The sequence below is a fragment of the Dipodomys merriami genome, unplaced genomic scaffold, assembly GCF_024711535.1.
Source record: "Dipodomys merriami isolate MVZ:Mamm:240054 unplaced genomic scaffold, mDipMer1.0.p SCAF_5, whole genome shotgun sequence".
NCBI classification, from domain to species: Eukaryota; Metazoa; Chordata; class Mammalia; order Rodentia; family Heteromyidae; genus Dipodomys; species Dipodomys merriami.
This window is the reverse complement of record NW_027206068.1, coordinates 37,344,477-37,367,980: the sequence shown is the minus strand read 5'-3', so window position 1 is coordinate 37,367,980 and position 23,504 is coordinate 37,344,477. Positions and strand designations below refer to the sequence as shown.

The 23,504-nt window shown below is 39.5% G+C and overlaps 1 protein-coding gene across 2 annotated transcripts in view; it reads left to right on the top strand.

Annotated features, from left to right (window-relative positions):
• LOC138809642 (ATP-dependent translocase ABCB1) overlaps positions 1-8,464 on the top strand; it is a 65,730-nt gene extending 57,266 nt beyond the window's left edge. Inside the window, exons 24-28 of one of the 2 annotated variants that reach the window (XM_069996397.1) lie at positions 1,378-1,534; positions 1,844-2,038; positions 3,796-4,002; positions 6,708-6,854; positions 7,513-8,464. In XM_069996397.1, coding sequence (XP_069852498.1) covers positions 1,378-1,534; positions 1,844-2,038; positions 3,796-4,002; positions 6,708-6,854; positions 7,513-7,719 — 913 coding nt within the window. In that variant the 3' untranslated portion in view covers positions 7,720-8,464. Of the gene's footprint in view, positions 1-1,377; positions 1,535-1,840; positions 2,039-3,795; positions 4,003-6,707; positions 6,855-7,512 lie in introns of both variants that reach the window. The other variant, XM_069996396.1, reaches the window with a different exon arrangement.
• Positions 8,465-23,504: the final 15,040 nt, after the last annotated feature.

Sequence of the window (23,504 nt, the reverse complement as noted above, 5' to 3'; positions counted from 1 at the left end):
ATCTCCAGTTAACCATCTGAAAGCCACAAGTGATTCTGTGGTTCAAAGTGATAGAGCCCTACCCTTGAACAAATGAAGTTCAAGGATAGAGCCCAGGCCCTGTGTTGAAGCCCCATGACTGACAAAAAGAAAGAAAAAGAAAAGTTTTAGGGTTGGGCTATATCTCAGTAGCAAAGTGCTTGCCTAGCAAGTGCAATATCCTGGGTTTTTGATACCCAATACTAGAAAAGAAAAATATAGTTAAAACAAAATTTTAACAATTGACAATCAAATATGCTGCTCCCTACTGCTGAACACAGAAATCAATTTTGGGAAAGTGTCCAGGCAAAAACACTGCAAGTTTTAAGACCTCTCAGCTCTGTTGCCATGATTCTCATGTTATAGATCAATAATGCAGGTCTACTGTGGGAGCTGCATCATAAATAGGTCCATGAGGAACACCTTGTTGCATGGTTCATACGTTTTCCTTTTTTCATTTTCTTCACTTTTTCTCTCCTTTCCTCTTTTTCGTCTTCCCTCCTCCCTTCCTTTCTTCATTTAAAAAAATTTTTTTTAAGTCAGGACTTCACTGTTTAGCCCAGACAGACTCAGAACTGATAATCTTACTGCTTCATCCTCCCAAATGCTGGGATTATAGGTGTGTACCCTCATGCTAGGCTTGTCTCCTTAGGTTTTCTAAGAATCTGACAGCATTCTACCAGCACTGACTATATTCAATGACAATTCCACAATAATGCTGTGTAACAACCAAACAGTTACTAAACTTCAGTACCATACACGAATACCTAGGCTCAGTTCTCCTGATTTGGGAAAGACCTAGTGGATAAGAGCTAGGATCACTGTATGTCTACAGTGAGCCACAACTAACTAATAAAAGAGAGTGGGGGGAAAACACAAAGCCTACTCTGACTCATAGACATGCAACTGTCAACAGTAATGTCTACCACATCCTGTAGGACATACCAAGACACAGCCCAACAAAGATGCAACAAGCAGGATATCAGAATGCCCTTCTTGAACAGAAGTGCTAAAAGGTCATGTAAGAAGGTAAGGGTATTAACAGAGGTGGAAAAAAATCAACACTTTGCAGTCACAGTTTCAAACTGAAATGAAGTTAAATTTACAAGCAAAGTGCTAATTTCTGATGAAAGAGGTACTATTGACCAAGATGCATTAAACTTATAAACTGATTTATTGAATACTAACCGCTTTGTACAACTACATAAAGAAAATAAAAAATATCCTTGAAAATGTGTTTTGTGTAACTTTTCTAATTACTTAAGGCAATGCTGCTTGGCTGTAAACACTACCAGCTTGCTACCATTGCTGTCTTTAGGGTGTGAGAAAATGTAATAGAGCTTATTTTTAATTTTCCAGAGTCTTTTCAGCTATTGTCTTTGGCGCCATGGCAGTTGGACAGGTCAGTTCCTTTGCTCCTGACTATGCCAAAGCCAAAGTGTCAGCATCTCATGTCATCATGCTCATTGAAAAAGTCCCTGAGATTGACAGCTACAGTACAGATGGACTAAAGCCAGTGAGTGTGGTGTTTTGAAAATATGATCTATTCCTAACTCCTGACTAAAAGTATTCAAATAGGAAATTTAATAAAAGTTCCATTTTATATATGCTAACAATAATATAGGATCTAGATCACATTGTTATTTTACTAAATGTTGACAATATTATTAATATCCAGTGCTTTGATATAACAGATAAAAAATACTGCCCATGTAGAAATCTTATTAATCAGTCTCTTACCTAAATGCCTAATAATAAAAGTTGTCCATCCTAATTTGCATTTTCAGCACTGCAGCGAATTGAGTTTCTCTTCTCGTTTTAGAAGGTGTTAGAAGGAAATGTGACCTTTAATGACGTGAAGTTCAACTATCCCACCCGGCCAGACATCCCAGTGCTTCAGGGACTGAGTCTGCAGGTGAAGAAGGGCCAGACGCTGGCTCTGGTGGGCAGCAGCGGCTGTGGGAAGAGCACGGTGGTGCAGCTCCTGGAGCGCTTCTATGACCCATTGGCCGGCACAGTGGTGAGCACGCTTTCTTATTCAGTTCCTTTCAGGTTTTCCATCATCTACGTGCCTGGATGTGCTTCAATCTCCTTATCAAACCATAACTTCCAAGACTCTTAGCTCTCATCCCTGTTAGGTAAACTTGTGGAAGCTCAGGTTTGGTGTTCAGGCTGGACCAGTTGCAGCAGCCAATTTCTCCAACCACCTCCTCAACTCTGCTTCTCTGCCCTCCTCTGTAACTACACTTTACACCACTCATCTCCCTTGTTGTGGTTAGATTTCAATGGGTCACTGAATTAAAACCAGTCTGATGGAATCTAGATTCTGAAACTTTGTTTTAATCTGGAAGTCCATAGCAACTCCTAGCACATGGAACTTTTAGTCATGGCTCTTACTGACATCGCTAGTAGTTGCCCAGAGTGAAGGCAACCATCAGCAATGCTGGTGAAGTATTGAATGTTGGGTAAACTGCTGGTCTGTTTGTGCATGGGTGAGGAGATCCAATAATGTTTTCCTCTTTCATGTGAAGAAGAAATTCAGTAAAGCTTACTGGCATTATTCCGATTTCCTGTGATTTTATTAGACATTTACTGTATGCTGCCAGAGGTTTAAGCCTGGAATAATAATCTACTTAAAACTCCCTCTTAAATTATTTATTTAAAAAAGATCTACTGCTTAGTTACATCTTTATATTGCTTTTATACTGCTTCTTTCCACATTCTATTTTCTGCCTTCACTTACTAAAAATTAGAAAGCCAAAGATGTTCAGAATAGTTTCCATGAGAACTGGCTTGGTACAGAGGTCATGATTCGGAAGTGGTGCTGTGGCTCAATCGGTAGAGAGCTCGCCTTGAGCTGAAGAGTGCAGGGACAGCGCCCAAGCCCAGAGTTCAAGCCCCACAACTGACAAAAAAAAAAAGAGTCATGACTCTTTTTTCCATCCTGTACTTTACAACTTGACATGCAGAAGTGACATTCCTATAGCAAAGATCTACCTGCCCCTGGTCAGCAGTCTTTCCTAAGCCTAAGCTAGGGATAGGATATATACAGTACATGTGACATGGGATTCAGCACATGCTGTGTCCTTCAGAGATCATGAACACCTCTCTCTAGAATGAAAGCAGATGATTACACTGGCAGTGCTGAATCATTTATGACTTTTCCTCAGCAACACTATAATAAGCCACCTCCCATCTTCTAGGGTGATCTAGAAAGCCTGGCACTGGGGGGAAGGCAGCCTATCCTTCTCTATTCCTATGCCTAAGTATTGAAGATGCCAAGTATCCTTTCATACACTTGTCTCTCCATCTTCTGTAGTCCTAGGCACATCCATGGAATATAACATGAAGTATTTACAGCATCTAGGGATTAGTACTTGAATATCTTCAGTAAAAAGAGGCCTATTATTCCTACTAGTGCTTGTATCAGAAACCTGGGTTATGATGCAATGTATATTTATAGCTCAAATGATAGAGCTTTTTCCTAGCAAGCATGTAACCTTGATTTCAAGTCCCAGAAGCACCAACAAAACAAAACAAAACGAAAGTTGCAGCTATATAAAGCAGAGTTTAAAATGTAAGAAATGTGTTGGGACCTTTTCTTGATTGTATACTTATGGCATTATTGGACTAACTTTGACATTCTAAGGTAAAACAAATGAAATGTCCTCAATCTCACAATAACTTGACAATTTTGCAGTATTAAATTATGATATTAATTTTACTAAGTCAAAATTGTGCTAGCCTGAAAGTTGATCTCTGATATCTTATTTGTAGCTTCTGGATGGCAAGGAAATAAAGCAGCTGAACGTGCAGTGGCTCCGAGCACACCTGGGCATTGTGTCGCAGGAGCCCATCCTGTTTGACTGCAGCATTGCTGAGAACATCGCCTATGGAGACAACAGCCGGATTGTGTCCCAGGATGAGATCATGAGGGCGGCCAAGGAGGCCAACATACACCAGTTCATTGACTCACTGCCTGATGTATGTCATTCTGGCCTTGAATATCCTCTTTAGCAACCTTATCAATCTATCCTTTGATATTTTTTTATATTCTGGGCTTCAAACAGAATAGATAAGCACCCTATAAGCACAGTATAATAAAGCTACCATAAAAGGCTGATTTGCCAGTGGTAAAAGAAATTAGCATACTGAACACCCCCTCCCAAGTCAACAAGCATTTGGGATACCTTCTTACACCTGTAATCTCAGCCACTCAGGAAGAAGAGATTAGGAAGATCATGGGTTGAGGCCAGTTAGGGAAAAAATATTACTGAGGCTTTTGTCTCAGCAAACAGAATCTTATTGTGGTACAAGCTATGGTCATTGGCTTTCCCCATGACCAAAAGTGTGAGTTCCTACTCAAAAAAACAACTAAAGTCATAAGCACTGGAGGTTTGATTTAAGAAGTTGGGCACTAGCAGTTATAAGTGTGAGGGACGGGAGGCCCTGCAGTAGCAATTATAAGTGTGAGGGAGGGAGGCCCTGCAGGTGGCATTTAAGTCTCTACCTGTAGACCTGATGCTTTCAGTCCTGCCAATGAGGCTTGCATGACTTTCCCTCCCCATTGCTGTCCTCTCTTCTCTTCCTTCTGCTACTTTTCAGCTCTTCTCCAAACTTCAAGCCTTTCTGTGGAGTACAGCAAGGTCAGACAGCTGGACCAGGCCAGAAAGCCATCTCTATTTTAATGGGACTGTGCCATTGAGACAATTATGGTATTACATAATTTTTAATCATTGTAACCTTTGTGACTCTCAAGCCCTATTCTGAAGGGTTGTCAGAATCTTATCTGGGCTGTTTGTTTGCATCTCCTCTCAATTTCTCTGAAAATATAAATTACTCTTGAACCTGTCAGTCTCTCTTAAGAAAGGTTTTAAGACTGAAGCTCATTAGCCTAAAACTAACACAGAAGCAAGTTGCCTCAAGGTGACTCTTTCCAAAGTTTCTCTTTTCCTAAGTCTCTTCTGCAGATAACAATTATCCCACACACAGGCCCAGGGAGGAGCATATGCCCCACCTTCCCTTCTCCAACAATCTAGTTCAGCCTGACATAAATAACTCTACTTTGAACATTGAAAGTAGAAAATTCTTTCCCCTATGGCTTTGAGAGGTCAGTGATTCTCAAACTTGGATAACCTGGAAGCTTGTTAGAAATGTCCCACTAGTCCCGTTACATAAGAAACTTGGATGTTCAAATCAAGATGTCTGAAGTTTAAAAGTCCCGGTTATATCAATGTAGGCTGCACAGCAGAAACAGAGAAATCAACTATTATCTAGCTCTTTAAGGTAAAATAAATCTGTTTATGGCAAGGAGCCTGTCTTTCTGGATTTGTGATTAACCTCTGTCACTCACATTTCTTCTGCATTCATTTAGTTTCTTTTCCCTCTTAATGGGCTAGATGACACTGTAAGTTGTATTGCCTGGCTAAGAATCGTTTTTCACCTGAGTACACAGTGCCAAGATTGACTTACCATGCAGAGGCTGGATACCTGTCCCTCTTGCTCCAGGATATTGCCCTCACCTACTGCAGCACCCAGTGCTGTTTTCACATCAACCTGGAGACCTTGCACCTACCAGAACCACAGACTCATCTGCCATTTGAGGCAGCCACAGTGCGGGGGGAGCCAGGCTCACGTATCTGCGTATCTGCCAAGCCTCACCAGGGGTCCCCTCATGCCATCTATAAAGGGGAGAATTTATTCTGAGCAATTGCCAGATATAACAAAAAAAGAAAAATAAAAGAATATAGGCAGGTCCTATGTCAAACAGGAATTAACAGTCAAACATAAATAGAAGGATCAGAGCCCAAGTTTGTAATTTGAACCTGGCAAAGGCCTAAAAAGAGTAAGGTAGTACAGTTTTCTAATTATACAGGCTGCTCACTCCTATTTCCACTGTCTGGTCCCACCCTCAAACTCTTATCTGTATTCTTCTTGAGTAGAGATTATGGTTTATAGTAGGAACCTATGTGGGAGAATATAAAAAGAAGCTTAAAAATGAACCAAAGCAAACGTTTATAAGGAACTTCAGTTTTCAGTCACTTACAGATCTGGAATTTGTTAGCATCCATTAAAATTAGATATGTGTTAGAGTTTCATAAAACAAAGACAGCAAAAGCTAACATCCAAAGAGCTTCCTTTCATCCTCGCTTTAAAAATGCAGAGAGGGTGCTTACTCCTAGTTATAATAAGACAAGTTTCAGTTATCATGGATAGCTGTTCAGATCCAATACCTTTTCCTGGTCATCCTTGTTTTAAATGGATAATGCCACCATGGGATAGAAGATACTAGCATTGCAACAATATTATTACTGATAAACATTTGGGCTATTTATAGTAAGACATAAAATTCTTTTATTTTATTTTTAATGTTTTTTTATTGTAAAAATGCTGTACAGAGGGGTTACAGTTACATGAGCAAGGTAATGAGTACATTTCCTATTGAGCATTGTTGCCTCCTCCTTTGTTTTCCCTCTACCATCCCTTACATAAAATTATTTTTAAAGTCCTGGTGTCACTTTGCCAAAAGAAAGATTAAATGAAGCATTTTCATATTTTTCTTTAATTCTCCTTGAATCCACTTTTAGCTTCTGAACCTAAAATTTTCTAATCATTCTTATTTTCCTTGAGCAAATTGTATGTCTGAACTTTATTATGTTTTGTCTCATAAAAAACAATCCTGTTTGTAGAAGTACAACACCAGAGTTGGAGATAAAGGAACTCAGCTGTCTGGTGGTCAGAAACAGCGCATTGCCATAGCTCGTGCCCTGGTTAGGCAGCCTCATATTTTGCTTTTGGATGAAGCCACATCAGCTCTAGATACAGAAAGTGAAAAGGTAAGGATTTAAATGGTGTTCTTCATACTTGGATCCATTGTTCTTAAAAGCTGTAACATTATGCTTTCCTCTGTCACTGGAGAGACAAAATTTAGTTAGGGGAGTTGACACTGGCTTATGTCAGCATTCAGTGATATATATGCACATTATTCTGTAGCTTTTATTTAAGAAAGCAAAGATGATACAAGGCAAATTGGTGGTAGAACACCTGAATTTCAAAGAAACCATGTGGAAAGGGGGATGTTCAGACAAGGGCAAAGTCTGTACATAAGAGCAATGTTGACCATGCTCCTGTGTTTAAGCAAATGTTATTCATTCAGCTGTCTGAAAGACAGACGATGATAGTGAGATGTTTCACACCTTTGCTCAGATTTCCTGAATGAGCTGTGGAGTTGGGTTACACAGTCACATCACAAGGCACTTTGTGAGATGTTTTTAAGGGAATGACACTGCTGTGTCTTTAATAATGCATCTCAGAAGTGAGGCAAATCACGGTTGAGCTTTCCTCTGGCAGACAGATCACCTGGTTCCTGAAGTCTGTTAGGTTTCACTGAGACCATGGTAAGGAGGACAGTGAAGAAACTGTGGGGCTTGCTACTGTGGAAGATTTCAAGGAAGAGCAGTTTTATGAAAATTAATTTGTGTGATCATGGGACAGGTTGTGCAAGAAGCCCTGGACAAAGCCAGAGAAGGCCGCACGTGCATTGTGATCGCTCACCGCCTGTCCACCATCCAGAATGCAGACCTAATTGTGGTGATCCAGAATGGCAAAGTCAAGGAGTATGGCACCCACCAACAGCTGCTGGCACAGAAAGGCATCTATTTTTCCATGGTCAGTGTCCAGACTGGAGTGAAGCGCCAGTGAACTGTCACTATGCAAGATTAAATATTTTTTTTAAATATTGATGTTTATTATGACATTTAATCAAAGGTTAAAAACAAGCACTTATTGGATTAGGTAGTTAATCCATTTAGCATTCCCTGCCAAATTGAGGATTTCATCAAGTTTAGAATCTTCAGAGACTCCATAATTTCAGGAAAATAAATATAGACATCATTAAATTGGGTGAATAATGGTTTAAATTGCATTATACAAATTCATAAATTAATTCACAATAGATTTTTTGATAAAGTATATGATTTTGTTTATACTGTCTCATTTGTACTATAACTGTCTTGGTAAGGTGAAAGTGTAGATGTAAAATAAAAATATAGATGTGGCAAAAATATTAAAATGTTTGTTAAACTACAAAAAATAAAATTGTACTTTCCTAAGATTAGAAGTTATGTGTCTGAATGTATATACCCTTCTAATTAGAATATGGTAAATAATTTAGGCTTAAAATTTTTTCTGAGGGAGAGTTTATTGAGGCTCACAGTGAACAATTTGGGCATGGTGGTGTACTTCTGTAATCCCTCCCTTGTTAGGGAGGAAGAATCAAGGTCTAAGACTGGCCTCAGGCAAAAAGAGTACTGCCATATATGAAAAAAAATAGCTAAAGTAAAAGGGCTGAGGTCTGATTCAAGGAGTATTTGACGAGCAAGTAAAAGACCCTTAATTTAAACCTTAGTACTGCTGAAATATGAATATATATGTTATTTAAGTATATATATTTCTTAGAAACCCATTCATTTTTGAGGCAATAGCTACACACTTATATTTTGTTTGTTTATCTACTTTAATATTGTGGTTTGAACACAAGGGCTTGTCTATGGCCATACCACCCTGAACATGCCCGATCTCATCTAAGCACAAGGTCTTATGCTGGTTAAGCTGTACTGTTAAGCTGTGCTTCCAGCCCTTCATTGAACTAGTTTTGTGGGGGGTGGGAGGCATGCACATGCGCACACTTGCACTTGCAGCAGTCCTGGGACTTGAACTCAAGGCCTGAGTGTTTTCCCTGAGCTGCTTTTTGCTGAAGGTTAGTATCCTACCCCTTGAGCCACAGCTCAATTTCTGACTTTTCTTGTGTAGTTTATTGGAGATGAGTCCCACAGACTTTCCTGCTGCAGCTGGCTCTGAACTACAATCCTCAGATCTCAGCTTCCTGAGTAGCTAGAATTATAAATGTAAGCTACTGGTGCCTGGCTTTCCACTGATTATTTTAAGACTGCCTATCATTCTTCTGCCCCTGGTCCTCATAAGTAGCTGCAAGTAGAAGCATGAGGCTCGACACCCAGCCAAACAGTTAAAAACATTCATGCTTTCATCTTTTCATGTTGACTCTTACAGACTTTTTGTTTCTTTGTCTTCATCCTGCTGATTTTTAAACTTCTGTATTACCCTAGCCTCCAAATCTACCACATAGATAATAGGAGATTTGGGCATCTGAAGTGATGTACCATTATTTTTTTTTATTTTTTTATTTCTTGTCAGTCATGGGGGCTGAACTCTGGGCATGGGCACTGTCCTTCAGCTCTTCAGCTCAAGGCTAGTGCTCTACCACTTGAGCCACAGCACCACTTCCAGTTTTTTTCTGTTTATGTGGTGCTGAGGAATAGAACCCTGAACCTCATGCATGTGAGGCAAATACTCTACCACTAAGCCACCTTCCCAGCTCTATCATTATTTAGTACACATTATTCAAATGTACCTCTCATGTTTTGTATTTATTTTTACAAAGTCATTGTGATAGATGTTAATATTTTATACTTAAAAACATAAATTCTCTTTACTGACAATGATTGACTGTTTCCAGAAATCTGTCTTTTTCAACGTTGATCTTCCTCATCTATTAAAATGTCTCATGAATTTAAATAAATCACGATGCAAGCCTTATGAAAACAAAATGTCACAAAACTGAACTCTGACTATGAACGTTTAAAACTTAGCCCCAAAGCAGTGTAAGAAAGTTTGAAAATTACAACTCTGGGCCACAGACATGCGCTCTCATCTTGCTACTATTGAACACAAGTCCCTATTGACAGACAAATAAGTTATAAGACACTAAATTGTGGTGTTCAACTAGAACCAACATGGACATAGCTTACAGAAGTGATACCCCAGATACATCTTCTGAAGAAAATCAATTACCACAAAAGTCAGATTATAAAAGTGGTAGAGTTAACTGATCTGAAAGATGCATAAATCTGAACATAGAGTTGCTAGAAAAATGATGAAACAAGAAATTATGATCTCTCCAGAATAACCCAGTAGCTCTAGTAAATAAATTGTGGTTGAAAACCATGATTAAAAAAAAAAAAAAAAACAACCTGGGGCTGGGAAGGTGGCTCAGTGGTAGAGCGCTTGCCTTGCATGCCTGAGGCCCTGGGTTCGATTCCTCAGCACCACATAAGCAGAAAAAAAAGGCCGGAAGTGGCGCGGTGGCTCAAGTGGTAGAGTGCTAGCCTTGAGCTGAAGAGCTGAGGGACAGCGCCCAGGCCAAGAGTTCAGGCCCCACGACCAGACCCCAAAACAAAAACAAAACAAAAAAAAGACTCAAGGGCTGGAAAGGTGGCTCAGTGGTAGAGTGTTTGCCTTGCATGCATGAGGCCTTGGGATCCTTTCCTCAGCACCACATAAACAGAAAAAGCCAAGTGGCTCAAGTGGTAGAGCGCTAGCCTTGAGCTGAAGAGCTGAGGGACAGCGCCCAGGCCCAGAGTTCAGGCCCCATGGCCGACAAAACAAAACAAAACAAAACAAAAACCTCAAGAGAATAATTACATAGGAACAGATTCAAAGTAACACAGACACTGCCAAGAAATTAGGGAAACAATTTATGGTACAAATGAAAAATTTAGAAATAATACTCTGAAAAATAACAACAAAAGCTTAGATATGAAGTACTCATTAAGTAAAATTAAAAATATACCTGAGAACATAAGCCACTGACCAAAGTAAGTGCTAGAATATCTAAATAAGTCCTTTGACATATCACAGTCAGACATTAAAAAAAGAGGACAACAGAATAAGGATAGCATTGGAGAACAATGACAGACCACTAAATGAATAAATCTACTTTTGAAGTATCTGAAGGTGATGGATAAGGCAAAAGGTATAGTAACTTTCTTCAATAAAATGATAGGTGATGTATCTGGGTTCAGCAAACATATGGACATTTATGTCTTGGCTGCCCATAGGAGCCCATGTAGACATAACCATAAAAGGTGTTCGCCAAAGCAAAGTTAAACTGCTAAAATTTGCCAAGACAAATAGAGAGCTCTAATTAATCTGCAAGAGAACAGCATAAAGTCAAACTTAAGGATATTCCCATTAGCTTAACAGCAAGAGTAACCTACTGTATAGTCCAGGAGGGAGTGAGGTTATATTCTAAGACCTAAAAGAAAATAACTACCAATGAAGACTAATATACCCACATCTATCCTCATAAATAAGAAACTCTAAAGTCCTTCCAAGAAAAGCCAAAACTGAGGGAGTTGAAACTTCACAAAAATGAAAGTTCTGTCCTGAATCAAAAGGAAGAACCTTCTAACATGAAAATACATAAAGAGCCATCTATGGAGAGATACTCTTAAAATCTAAGCGTATCTGAGGCGAAGTAGAAGTACTATGATTTTGAGGACAGACTGAGCTACATAGCAAGTTCAATGTCAGCCTGGGCTACACATGGCAGCCCCATCTAAAAAAGGAAAACAAAAACTAAACCAAAAAGACAAAAAAAACCCAACAAACAAACTGGAACAATGTAAGAGGAAGACAAAAGGAGCAGATACACAAGAGAAAAATAGGTAACAAACTTTATTAGTACAAGACACCAAAATGAAACAAAGATGTACAACAAAAAAGCACCAAAGAAAATAAGGGATTATGCAGAAGAAGTCAATAAGATGACAGGACAAAAAGACAGTTACTACAGCCACTATGGAGAACAGCATGTAAAGTACCATATGACCCAGCTGTATGCCTCTAAAAAAGTCACCAAACAAAAAAAGTCACCAAACAAAAAGGATACCTGCATACCCATACTTATCAAAAACACTAATCACGATGGCTAAGACATGGAATTAGATTAACTGCCCATCAACAAATGAATGGATAAATTACTTTATAGATACACACAATATGAAGTATTTTCATCTGCAAAGAATAATGAAATTCTGTAATCTGCAGAAAAAGTGCACTTTGCTAAGCAAAAGGAACCAGACACAGAAAGATGCATATCATGTACCTCTATGTAGCCCTTGCTGGTCTCAAACTTGTGTTTCTTCTACCATCATCTCCCAAGGAAATGCTGGTTGAGATTATAGGTATGCACCATCATTCCTGTCTCCAGCCTCAGCTTTTTCTTTTTTCTTTTTTTTTTTTTCGTTTAGTCACTTGTTTTTTGTTAAACACATATTCTGGGTATTATAGTCTGATTACAAAAGAATGAATAAAACTGCATCATCCCTTGAGATGCTCAAAAATAAACATAAACCAGGACATCAATAATTTATAATACCTTAAGTACTCTCATCATGTAGCCACATAAATGTGACATTTAAATACCAAAGGGAGCTTCCTTGGGCACAATAGAGGGGGAAGAAGGACATCCCAAATAAATACTGACTTTGGGAAGAGCTCTGTCGTAAGCACAGAGTATAGCATGAGCAATGTTTCAGTCATGAAACATGGAACACTTTGGAGCTACATTTGGATAGATAATAATGGAAGAGTGGATAGCAAGAGAGAAGAAGGAAACAGGTAACAGAAGCCATTGTGGTGTAACATGAAAAGGAATTTAGACTGTACCATTTAGGCAGTTGGGTGTCACTAACAGGTTTCATGCTCAGAATTGTCTTTATAGCAGTTAGAAAGGGAACTTGGCTGGCAATATGGAAGTTATATGAGAGAAGATTTGAGATCAGAAGCAATGGTTTTGCCTTCTTAATTCTCAGGCCTCTTGTTAATTGTTAGTGGTTATACACACAGCCAAACCTTGGAATCAATGCAGTTTCTCCTCTATACACAGGCATTGAGGGAATATAGAAGTGCAGGAAATCATCAGGGATTTTTCCTCAATAACCAAAAGTAGTGTAGCAGAAAAGATATGAGACAAAGTAAAAACTAAAAAAGCAAAAGCAATAGTAACTATAAACACCTAAACTGACTGGCTGACATGTTCTGTTGATTTGGGTTTTGTTGTTATTTTTGTTTTGGTTGCCCTTGGGCATTGTGCTTGCCAGACAGAAAGGCTACTTTGTGAGCCTATCCATCAGCCCATTTTTTTTTGTTGATTATTTTCAAGATGGGGTCTCTATGTATTGACCAGTGTAAACTGTGATCCTACTCTTTATACTACTTAGTGCTGCTGATGCATTCCACTGCATCCAACCAAAGATTGATAGGTCTCTTGAACTTATTTGGGAGGGTTAGGGGACCTAGGCTAGCCTTGAACCATGGTCTCCTTATCTATGTACCAACTGTCTGACTTTTATACTTCTATGTGTTTTATTTTAATTGCAACACTCTTTTTACTCAACAAGTAGCCTTGCCCAGTTTTTTTGACTTGATTTATTATAATAAAAGGTCATTCATGAACTTTGAAATGCCATAAACTAGGACACATTGTAAACTGTATGCCTATAGTCCTTAAATACTAGTTACAATGTTTTTTTTTGCATGGTTCTACAGTTTACCTTTATTTATTTTGCTTTTTGAGAATAGAAACCTATATTCATCAAGGGAAAAGTTTATTTCAATGTGTTTAATGAAAATGAGGGCTAAACAAAGAGTATGTAGTCATTCTTATCAAGAACCTCAAGTACAATTTAACAAAAAGCTAAGTGTTTATATCAATTCTGATTATTTTATGATAAAGAAAACTCAGGATTTATAACTAAGGGAAAAAATTTTGAACAGTTAGCATAACAAAATCCAACTATCTCGAAGAAAATAAATTTCAGAATCTACATGTAATAACAAGTAACAATCAAAATACCTCCAAATATATTAGAGAATATGACTGTCAAGAAAGCACGATCCTTTAAATATGTTAGGAACAATAGCAAGAAAGAAAAACCATTGGAGTCCTTACTTTGGGGTTCATTTTGCGTATCATCAACTTATCTGACCTTTTCTGCTTGACTCAAACATATACTAGATAATGCAAATAAGGGAAACCATGGGACCTATGTTTCTTTGGGCCTGCCTTACTTCACTTAATATAATTTTTTCCAAGTCTTTCCATTTCCTAACAAATGGGGCAATGTCATTCTTTCTGATGGAGGCATAGAATTCCATTGTGTATATATACCACATTTTCTTGATCCATTCATCTACTGAGGGGCATCTGGGTTGGTTCCATATCTTAGCTATGGTGAATAATACTGCAATAAACATAGTCATGCTGGTAGCTTTAGTATGGTCTTGTTTGTAAACATTTGGGTAAATGCCCAAAAGGGGGATTGCTGGGTCATAGGGGAGCTCTATGTGGAGTCTTTTGAGGAACCTCCATACTACTTTCCAAAGTGGTTAAAGAAGTTTACATTCCCACCAACAATGCAGTAAGGTTCCCTTCTGTCTACATCCCCTCCAGTATCTGTTGTTATGTTGTTATTAGAGTTCTTGATTATAGCCATTCTAACTGGAGTGATGTGGTATCTCAATGTTGTTTTGATTTGCATTTCTTTTATGGCTAGGGAGGTTGAGTATTTCTTCATGTGTCTATTGGCCATCCTTCTTTCCTCTTCAGAGAAGTTTTTCTTTAAGTCTTTAGCCCACTTATTTATTGGGCAGTTGTTTCTTTGAAGATTTGTTGTTGGGGGATTTAATTTTTTGAGTTCCAGGTATATTTTAGATATGAGACCCTTGTGGGCTTTCTATTGATCTTGCTAGCTATGTCCTTTGCCAAGCAGAAGCTCTGCAGTTTCATGCAATTCCATTTGTCCAACCTTTCTTTGATTTGTTGTGTTTCTGGGTCTCTTTTACGGAAATTTCAGCCTGTGCCAAGGAGCCCTACGGTTTCTCCTGTAATGTTTTCAGGGTGTTTGCTTTGACTACGAGGTCTTTGATCCATTTGGAGTTAATTCTGGTGCAGGGTGATATATAAGGATCTAGCTTTAGTGATTAACCAATTTTTCCAGCACCATTTCCTGAAGAGGCTGTGTTTCCAACATATTTATAAGAGGATTTATTTGTTGTTTTGTATATCCCTCCCCCATGATATAACCCCTGTTTCCACTCTATTTGATATTGGTGTAATTTGGGGAGGGTAAGGGAAAAACAAATTGTTTAAATAGGGATACTGGTGGGAGGGCAGGGATGGTAAGGGGAAACAAAAGAGGAGGCAACAATGCTTGATAAGAAATGTACTCATTACCTTGCTCATGTAATTGTAACCCCTCAGTATGGTATTTTCACAATAAAAAAACTTATTAATTAAAAAAAGAAAAAAATCAAGATCCTGACTGAATACATGTTAAAGTAATACTAAATTTTAAGGGAAAAATCTGGGCTGACGATCCATATGATCTAGCCATGTAGGCTTAAATAATGGTAGTACCCAATGGGGACATTTGTGTGAAGCATAGCCTGGTCCCAGGTGCCTTTCTGCCCTTAATGCTAGGTGATTTGTACCTGTGCATCTAGATGTGAAATAGATGCATTTCCCTCACAAGAATGTCATGATTTCCAAATATCTCCACTTACTGCTTCTGTAAGATTGCAGCAAACTCTTCAGGATGCCAAGAAAACTTACCCATACTCTGCTGCAAAGTTCAATTTGAGATTCAGAAAAATTGAATAGATTTTTCCCCCTCAAAAATATTTCTTGGTTACATTTCCCACACTTTGTATAAATGTAACCATAAAAATGAAGTATCACCGAGTGCTGGTAGATCACACCTATAATTCTAGCCACTCAGGATTTCAGGGTCATGGTTTGAAGTCAGCCTCACCAGAAAATCTGTGATACTTATCTCCAGTTAACCAGTACAATGCCAGAAGAGGAGATATGGGTCCAGTGGTAGAGCACCAAGTTTGAACAAAAAGTCTAAGCAAGAGAGCAAGGCCCTGAGTTCAAACCCTGGTACTGGCATACACACACACACACACACACACACACACACACACACACACACACACACACACACACACACACACACACCACAATCTATATATTAATGCACTGTTAACATGTTCATTTTTATTGTCAGTTTCTTAAAAGCAAGAATGAAGTTTTACTCCTTGTCAAAACTGGTGCCAAAGAGCCCGTGGTGTTGAACTACATATGATCAAATACTTGTTTATATGTGCTAAAAAATGTTTTAGTGTTGTTTTCCCATTTTTCACTTCAAATGGCAATTGTATTTAGATTAAATCTTTATGAAAATCAATAACTAAAAGCTTAAGTTTTCTAGTTACTTCCTGTTGTTTTATAGGAAATCACGTATGCTCATAATCCTCTAATTGAAGATTGATTTAGAAGGATTACTTTTCTTTTTTACTATCTCAATTCAGATTCTAATTTAGACCATGTCATTGGAACAGATTAGGAAAGTTTTCACAAAGTTTAACTGTAAAATTGAGATTCTTGTTTAGTTTTTCTTTTTTAGCTATTTTTTTCTTTAAGTAGTTTTACAAAGGGGTTTCAGTATGTGGGTTTATGAGCACAATGCATCCTGATCAGTGTCACAACTTTCCATGATTTTCATCCCACTCATCTAGCCGAACCCCACCCATCTCAAGTTACTTTGTCTATTTTCACGTAAGTACTTTGGGCATCATGATGGTGTTCACTCACCGTTAGTCTTTCCATTCATCTGCCATTCATCCCCTCAAGTACCACCCTCCTCAAACTAAGATTCAAATGAGTGTGCGTGTGTGTGTGTGTATTTTTTATTGTCGAGGTGATGCACAGAGAGGTTAACAGTTATATAAGTAAGGTAATAAGTACATTTCTTGTCAAACTTGTTACCCCCTCCCTAATTTTTCTCTCACTTTTCCTCAATCTCTCCCAGTCCCTCCCTCCCATCTCCATCCATTAGTTGTATAGTTCACTTTTATCAGTGTCCAGTGAACTCCACTGCTGCACTTTTTCATGCTTTTTCTTTCACATTCTGTACCTCCCCTCCACCCTCCAAAAATATACATATGAATACACCATACATAGAAAAAAGAAGAGAGTCATCAAAAAATTTAAATTAATAAAAAAGAGATTTCTTGTTTCCATATCTTGGAGTTCATTTCAAGATATATATTATTTTATATAATAAAAAGAGACACATAGGCATTGCACCTTTGTGTTTCTCTCCTAAGAGTATTCCCTTTTGATCTCACTGTATGTGAGTCTCTAAAGTTGTGCATATTTATCATGTCCCAGTGTACTCTAGATTTGATTTCCTCATATCAGAGAGAACATGTGCTGTTTGTCTGTCTGCGCTTGGCTTGCCTGACTTAACATGATTTGTTCTAATTCCATCCATTTCCCTGCAAACGGCATAATTTTATTCTTTTCAATAGCTGTGTAAAATTCCATTGGGTATAGGAACCACCTTTTTTTGGATCCTCTCATCTATTGAACATCTGAGCTGTTTCCATATCTTGGCTCTTGTGAATAGCGCAACAATGAATATGAATGTGCAGGTGTCTTTATGGTATCCTAGCTTGTAATATTCTGGGTAGATGCCCAGTAGTTGTATGACCAGGTCATAGGGAAGATCTAAGTTTAGTTTTTTTTTTTCAACCTGAGTTTTATTTTTTTTAAAAATTAATTTTATTTATTTATTATGTGGTATGGAAGAATTGAACCCAGAGCCTCCACCACTAAGCCACACTCCCAGCCATGTGTTTAGTTTCATGAGGAACTTCCAACCTACTTTCCAGGATGGTTGTACTAGTTTACATTCTTACCAGCAGTGCAATAGGGCTCCTTTTTCCCCACATCACTGCCAACATTTGTTGTTCCAATTCACAATGGTGGCCAATCTAACTGGGGTGAGATGGAATCTCAGAGTTGTTTTGATTTGCATTTCCTTTATGGCTAGGATAATGAACATTTCCTCATGTGTTTCTTTACCATTATTACCTCTTCTTCTGAGAAGTCTCTCCTTAGCTCCCTTGCCCATTTAGTAATTGGTGTATTAAGGTTGGGAAGGGTTAGTTTCTTGACCTCCTTGTATATATTGGATGTTAGGCCTTTGTCTAATGTGTTGCTGGTACAAATCTTCTCCCAATTGGTAGGCTATCTTTCTAGTTTAGTAACTATGTCCATAGCTGTGCAGAAACTTAATTTTAATGTAGTCTCACTTGTCCAGTCTCTCTCCTGTCTGCTGTACCCCCTGGAACTCTATTCAGGAAGTTCCTGCCTGTACCTAGAAGTTGTAATGTCTTTCCTAGTGTCTTGCAGTAGTTTCAGAGTTTTGGGCCTGATGTTGAGATCTTTGATCCACTTTGAATTGATGTTGGTACATGGTGACAAGCAGGGATCCACTTTTAGTTTTCTACATATGGCTGCTCAGTTTTCCCATCAGCAATTGTTGAAGAGGCTATGTTTTGTCCACTATATGTCTTGGGCGCCTTTGTCAAATATCAGATGACTTTAAGTATGTGGTCTTATATGGACTGTAAATATGGATCTTCTTATTTGTTCTACTGGTCTTTGGATCTATTTTTGTGCCAATACCAAGCTGTTTTTCTTATTATGGCTCTGTAATAGAGTTTGAAATTTGGTACTTTGATATTACCTGTAGTTTTTTTTTTGGCCTAGAATTGCTTTGGCTGTTCTAGGTCTTTTGTTGTTCATATAAAATTTTGGACTGTTTTCTTTATCTCAGTAGAGAACATCATTGGGATTTTGATGGGGATTGCATTGGATTTGTATATCATTTTTGGCAGTATGGCTATTTTCACAATATTGATTCTACCTATCCATATCTTGGTGTCCTCTTTGAATTCTTTCTTTAGATTTTTATAGTTTCACTTTAAAGATCTTTTACAACTTTGGTTAGATTGATTCCTAGGTCTTTTTTTTTTTAGGCTCTTGCAAACTGGGTTGTTTTCACTGATTTCCCTTTCTGCTTGTGCATTGTTGGCATACAGAAGGGCAACTGATTTTTGTGGGTTAATTTTGTATCTTGCTACTTTGCTGAAGTGGTTGATTAGCTCTAGGAGTTTGGAGGTGGAGGTTTTTGGGTCCTTTAGGTATAAGATCATGTCATCTGCAAATAGAGATAGTTTAATTTCTTCTTTCCATTCGTGAATCCCTTTAATGTCCTTTTCTTGTCTTACTACTTTGGCACAACCAAATTATAATGAAATGCTATTTAAACAACATCACAGTCTTTCAATATGTCATCCACAGGTATCTTGAAACTCATTTTCCTCAGTAATACAACTATTCTCGACATGACAAGATCATAGTTGTTTTGACTTTTAATGGTGCATGTCTTCCTTTTCTGTGTGAAAATAAAAGAAGTAGGTAGATAGTGGGAAAATGAATGTTAATGATGCTCTGTAGGCAGGCACTCTACTGTATGTATCTGTCCTCTTTGGTCCTCTTTAGGCTGACAGATTCAAAATCCCATCATGTGTTAAGAGGAGGTCCTCCTCACCCCAGTCCTGAACTGGTATCTGCTTCCCACAGTGTGGGGAGCTGCATTCGAGCCCCTAGGCCAGATGTAAGACTGTGTGGTGGGAGGTTCCCCACAGTGTGTGGCCAGGAAATCATCCCCACTCAAGTCCTGGACTGGTATCTACTTCCCTTGAAATGGTTGGCTGCATTCAAGCCTCTGAGCCAGGCAGTAGACTTGGAAGGGACTGGTTCCCAAAGGGCAGTGTGAGGAAATTGTCCCCACTGACTTTAAGCAGGTCAGGTTTCTCCATGGCTGAGGCAGTGGGGAATGCAGGGTCCCAGCGCCCAACAATATTGGTTGCAGTGGCTGCTGGTAGATGCAGTTTTCTGGCTTGGAGTCAGGGTTGTGTCTCAGTGGAAGGGTGGTTAAAAAGCACTACGGTGTCTTTGCCCTCTTCAATTACTGTGTCCTTTCTTGGGTGGCAGGGAGAGAGTCTGGGCCAAGCACTCGGGGGTCACCACCAGTGCCAGTTACCCATGGGAGGGCTAGTCGCAATTCCTAGCATTGGTTTTGAGCTGACTGGCAGCATTGGGAATGTTTTCTGCATCTAGTTGTGGCGGTCTCGAGTTCCTGATCTGAACTCGGCATCTTCAGGTGCGTGGCTGTCTGTACTGGTCAGGGTCACCCTGTGGTCCCAGGGAGACAGTCTCATGGCTTAGCCATGCTGCAGGCTCGGCACGGGGGTGGAGGGAAAGCACTTCGCCGTTTTACATCATTGTGTGTGTTAGGAATAAGTTCTCCATTCTTACCTCTGTTTCTATTTTCCTTCTTGTTGTTCTCTTGAGGTGAAGTGCATGCTAGGACTCTAAATCTCCAGCAAGGGCAGTCAGGTAGCCAGTTGACATTGGCCTCGCAGTGTGAATCCAAACATGAGATGACATGCCCAGCTGCTGCCCAGCCCCCAGCATCCGGGTCCTTATGAGGCCTTCACATTTCTTAGTTTGGAGAATCTGCACACTGGGGAAAAGGACCACCTAGTCGTCAAGTGGCTTCTTGGTATCCTGTCCGGAGGTGGGGACTATTGTCTCTCCTGAACCCTGGGGTGCCATCAGGCTGCTGCTCCCAGTACTAAGTCCACAGCCCCACACTGGGCAAGAAGCCCAGGACTGACAGTAGCGGAGCCACTGCCTGCAGAAGCTGCTTCTCCATCGGCCTCCTCAGGGCCAGTCAGCCCGACCATGCCCAGTCACGGCCTGCCCTGCTGCCCCTCTCCAGGCTCCACACTACGTAAGCTTTTGTAAATTTTAAACTACGAACCTGAATGATTTTCACAGTTTATGCCACGAAGAAAAATCTAAAATAATATTTGTCTAGTATTGTTTAGTTAACTTTAAAAAAAAAATTTACAGAAAGATAAAGAAAATTCCCATGTATCAACTTTATAGCGTTGTTGCTTAACGAAAAACATCTACCTAGTGTTAAAAAAAAAAAAAAACAGATGGTAGCTAGCTACCCAGTTTTAGTCAGTGCTTCATTTTTTTTGTAAACAACTTAGGCAATTATTATTATTATTACTTTTTTGTTGTTGTTGTTGGTCATGGGGCTTGAACTCTGGGCCTAGGCACTGTCCTTCAACTTTAAGGCTATTGCTCTACCACTTGAACCACACCACTTCCTGTTTTCTGGTGGTTTATCAGAGATAAGAGTCTCACAGATCTTCCTGCCCCGGCTGGCTTTGACCTGCAATCCTCAGATCCTGAGTAGCTAGGATTACAGGTGTGAGCCACCAGCACCCGGCTAACTTAGGCAATTACGAAGAAGAGAGAAATGTAAATGGGATAAACAATAACTAAAGCCCTCAGAGCTTTAAAACTCTTTTTCTCGATGTACTTTCTTCAGATGTCAAGGTTCTTCTGAGCGAGATGAGATTGGCAGGAAGAAAGGGAACCACGCAGCAGAGACAAACCAGGAACAGGAGTGAGATGAGTTGTTTATTGTAGCACCTTCCTGTTTCTCACACATTAGGGTGCTGCACTTAGCCCACATCCTGTCTGGTACAGGAACTGACTATACCACACTTCCCAGGGTCAAAAGCTCAATTGGAGGCCTCAATTACATCTCATTATAGTTGTGGTTTTGTGTGAAGACATGAGTGAATAGCAGGTTCTTGGTCTCACTGGAGAAAATTCAAGGTGGTCATAGTGAGGAATGCTAATGGGATGAGATTTATGATCTCAGGGGACTGAGGTCCCATTGGCTTGACCAAGAAGTCAAATGCATCAAGTTCTTGCGTTGTCAACACTTTTTTTGGGTCAGTCGTGGCACCTGAGCTCTGAGCCTGGGCGCTGTCCCTCAGCTCTTCAGTTCAAAGCTAGGCTCTACCACTTGAGCCACAGTACCACTTTCCGCTTTTTCTGCTTATGCGGTGCTGAGGAATTGAACCAGGGCCTCATGTATGCGAGGCAAGTACTCTACCACTGAGCCACCTTCCCAGCCACAGTCTTCAACACTTTTATGAATAGAGTTTAGTGACTATGCTAAGGATTATGTCTGGAATTGTGGAGACCTCTAAGAAAAGGGTGGGAAATTCCAGAGGATAGGAAGTACTTTATTTAATAAGGTGTCCTCACAGGCAAGGTAACAATTTGAATCGGTATATTTGCACACAATTGCAGCTATAATGGGAGGTACACAAGGCCCCTGGCTATCTGTTAGGGGTGGGAAAGTCCCTGCTGGAGGACTGTTGGTTCTTCCACCAAGAATTAGCCTCAGTCATGGCCAACAGTAATCCCAGGGTAATGCTGGAGTAAAACATATTTGACAAAATGTACCCAGATGGATGTCAGACCTGTTCTCTGGCTCCCTTTGATACATTGTTCCCTTTCTGATGACTTATTCCTGTCTCATTCTGTTCTCAAAGAACACAGACTCTCTAAAGATCCATATGATTAAGCTTATAGGGAAGGGGAAGAGTTCTTCTTCAGAAAATAGGGCATCATAAATGCTATCTATGGGATCCATCATTCTTGCTAACTAATTCGGTTGAACATAGGCAGGCAGAGTAAAAAGTGTTTGACAGTTTGGTCTGAGACCACAACTTCTGTTCCTCTGGAGGAAATGGTTAGACCAATAGCTGCAAATAGAGCTTGTTTAGTCTGGAAGAAATAAGAGCAGTTAGGTACTTTTAAATGATAGGGCCAATAGCCTATGATGGGCTGGGTGCTGGTGGCTGTAATCTTAGCTACTCAGGAAGCTGAGTTCTGAGGATTACGTTTCAAAGCCATCCTGAGCAGTAAGGTCCATGAGACCCTTATTTCCTCTAGTTCAAGTGGTAGATCTCAAGCCTTGAGCAAAAACTGAAGAACAATGCCCAGGTACACACACACACACACACACACACACACACACACACACACACTATCTATCTATCTATCTATCTATCTATCTATCTATCTATCTATCTATCTATCTATCTATCTATCTGGAGAGAGAGAGAGAGAGAGAAAAAGAGAGAGAGTTCCTGAGCCATAGTCATTCATACTTGTCAGAATTTTTAAAAAGTATTTTTTTGGGGGTTGGGTCGTGGGGACTGAACTCTGGGCCTGGGCGCTGTCCCTCAGCTCCTCAGCTCAAGGCTAGCACTCTTCCACTTGAGCCACAGCACCACTTCTGGCTTTTTTCTTTTTGCTTATGTGGTGCTGAGGAATTGAACCCAGGGCCTCATGCATGCAAGGCAAGCTCTCTACCACTGAGCCACTTTCACAGCCCCTAAAAAGTATTTTATTTAATGCAGCATTAATATTTTATATTCAACAATTAAACAATGTATGATGAGCAATGTGTCTTTTTTCAAGTTTTCTGCAATGAATTAGACTTGGAACTCTCAATACTTGGCCTAAGACACTAGCAAGATAAGGATATGGACTGCATCTGAAAATCTCCACCTTGTCTACTACTAGACTCTGAAGAATGGTGATTAACATTATTCGGTTGGGCTCACTAAGGGGAAGAGTGAAGTCATATAAGAGAAACCTGATGTGAAGTGAGACAAGCTAGAGAACAGCATTGCCCTTGTACCTTTAACGTACATCCCATGCTAGCCATTCTGAAATTCTTATCATTGGACTCTTCTTCTCCATATGATAGGAAGAACAGCAAGCTCTGTGTCAGATAGTTGTGCTGTTACTTTGGTCCTTT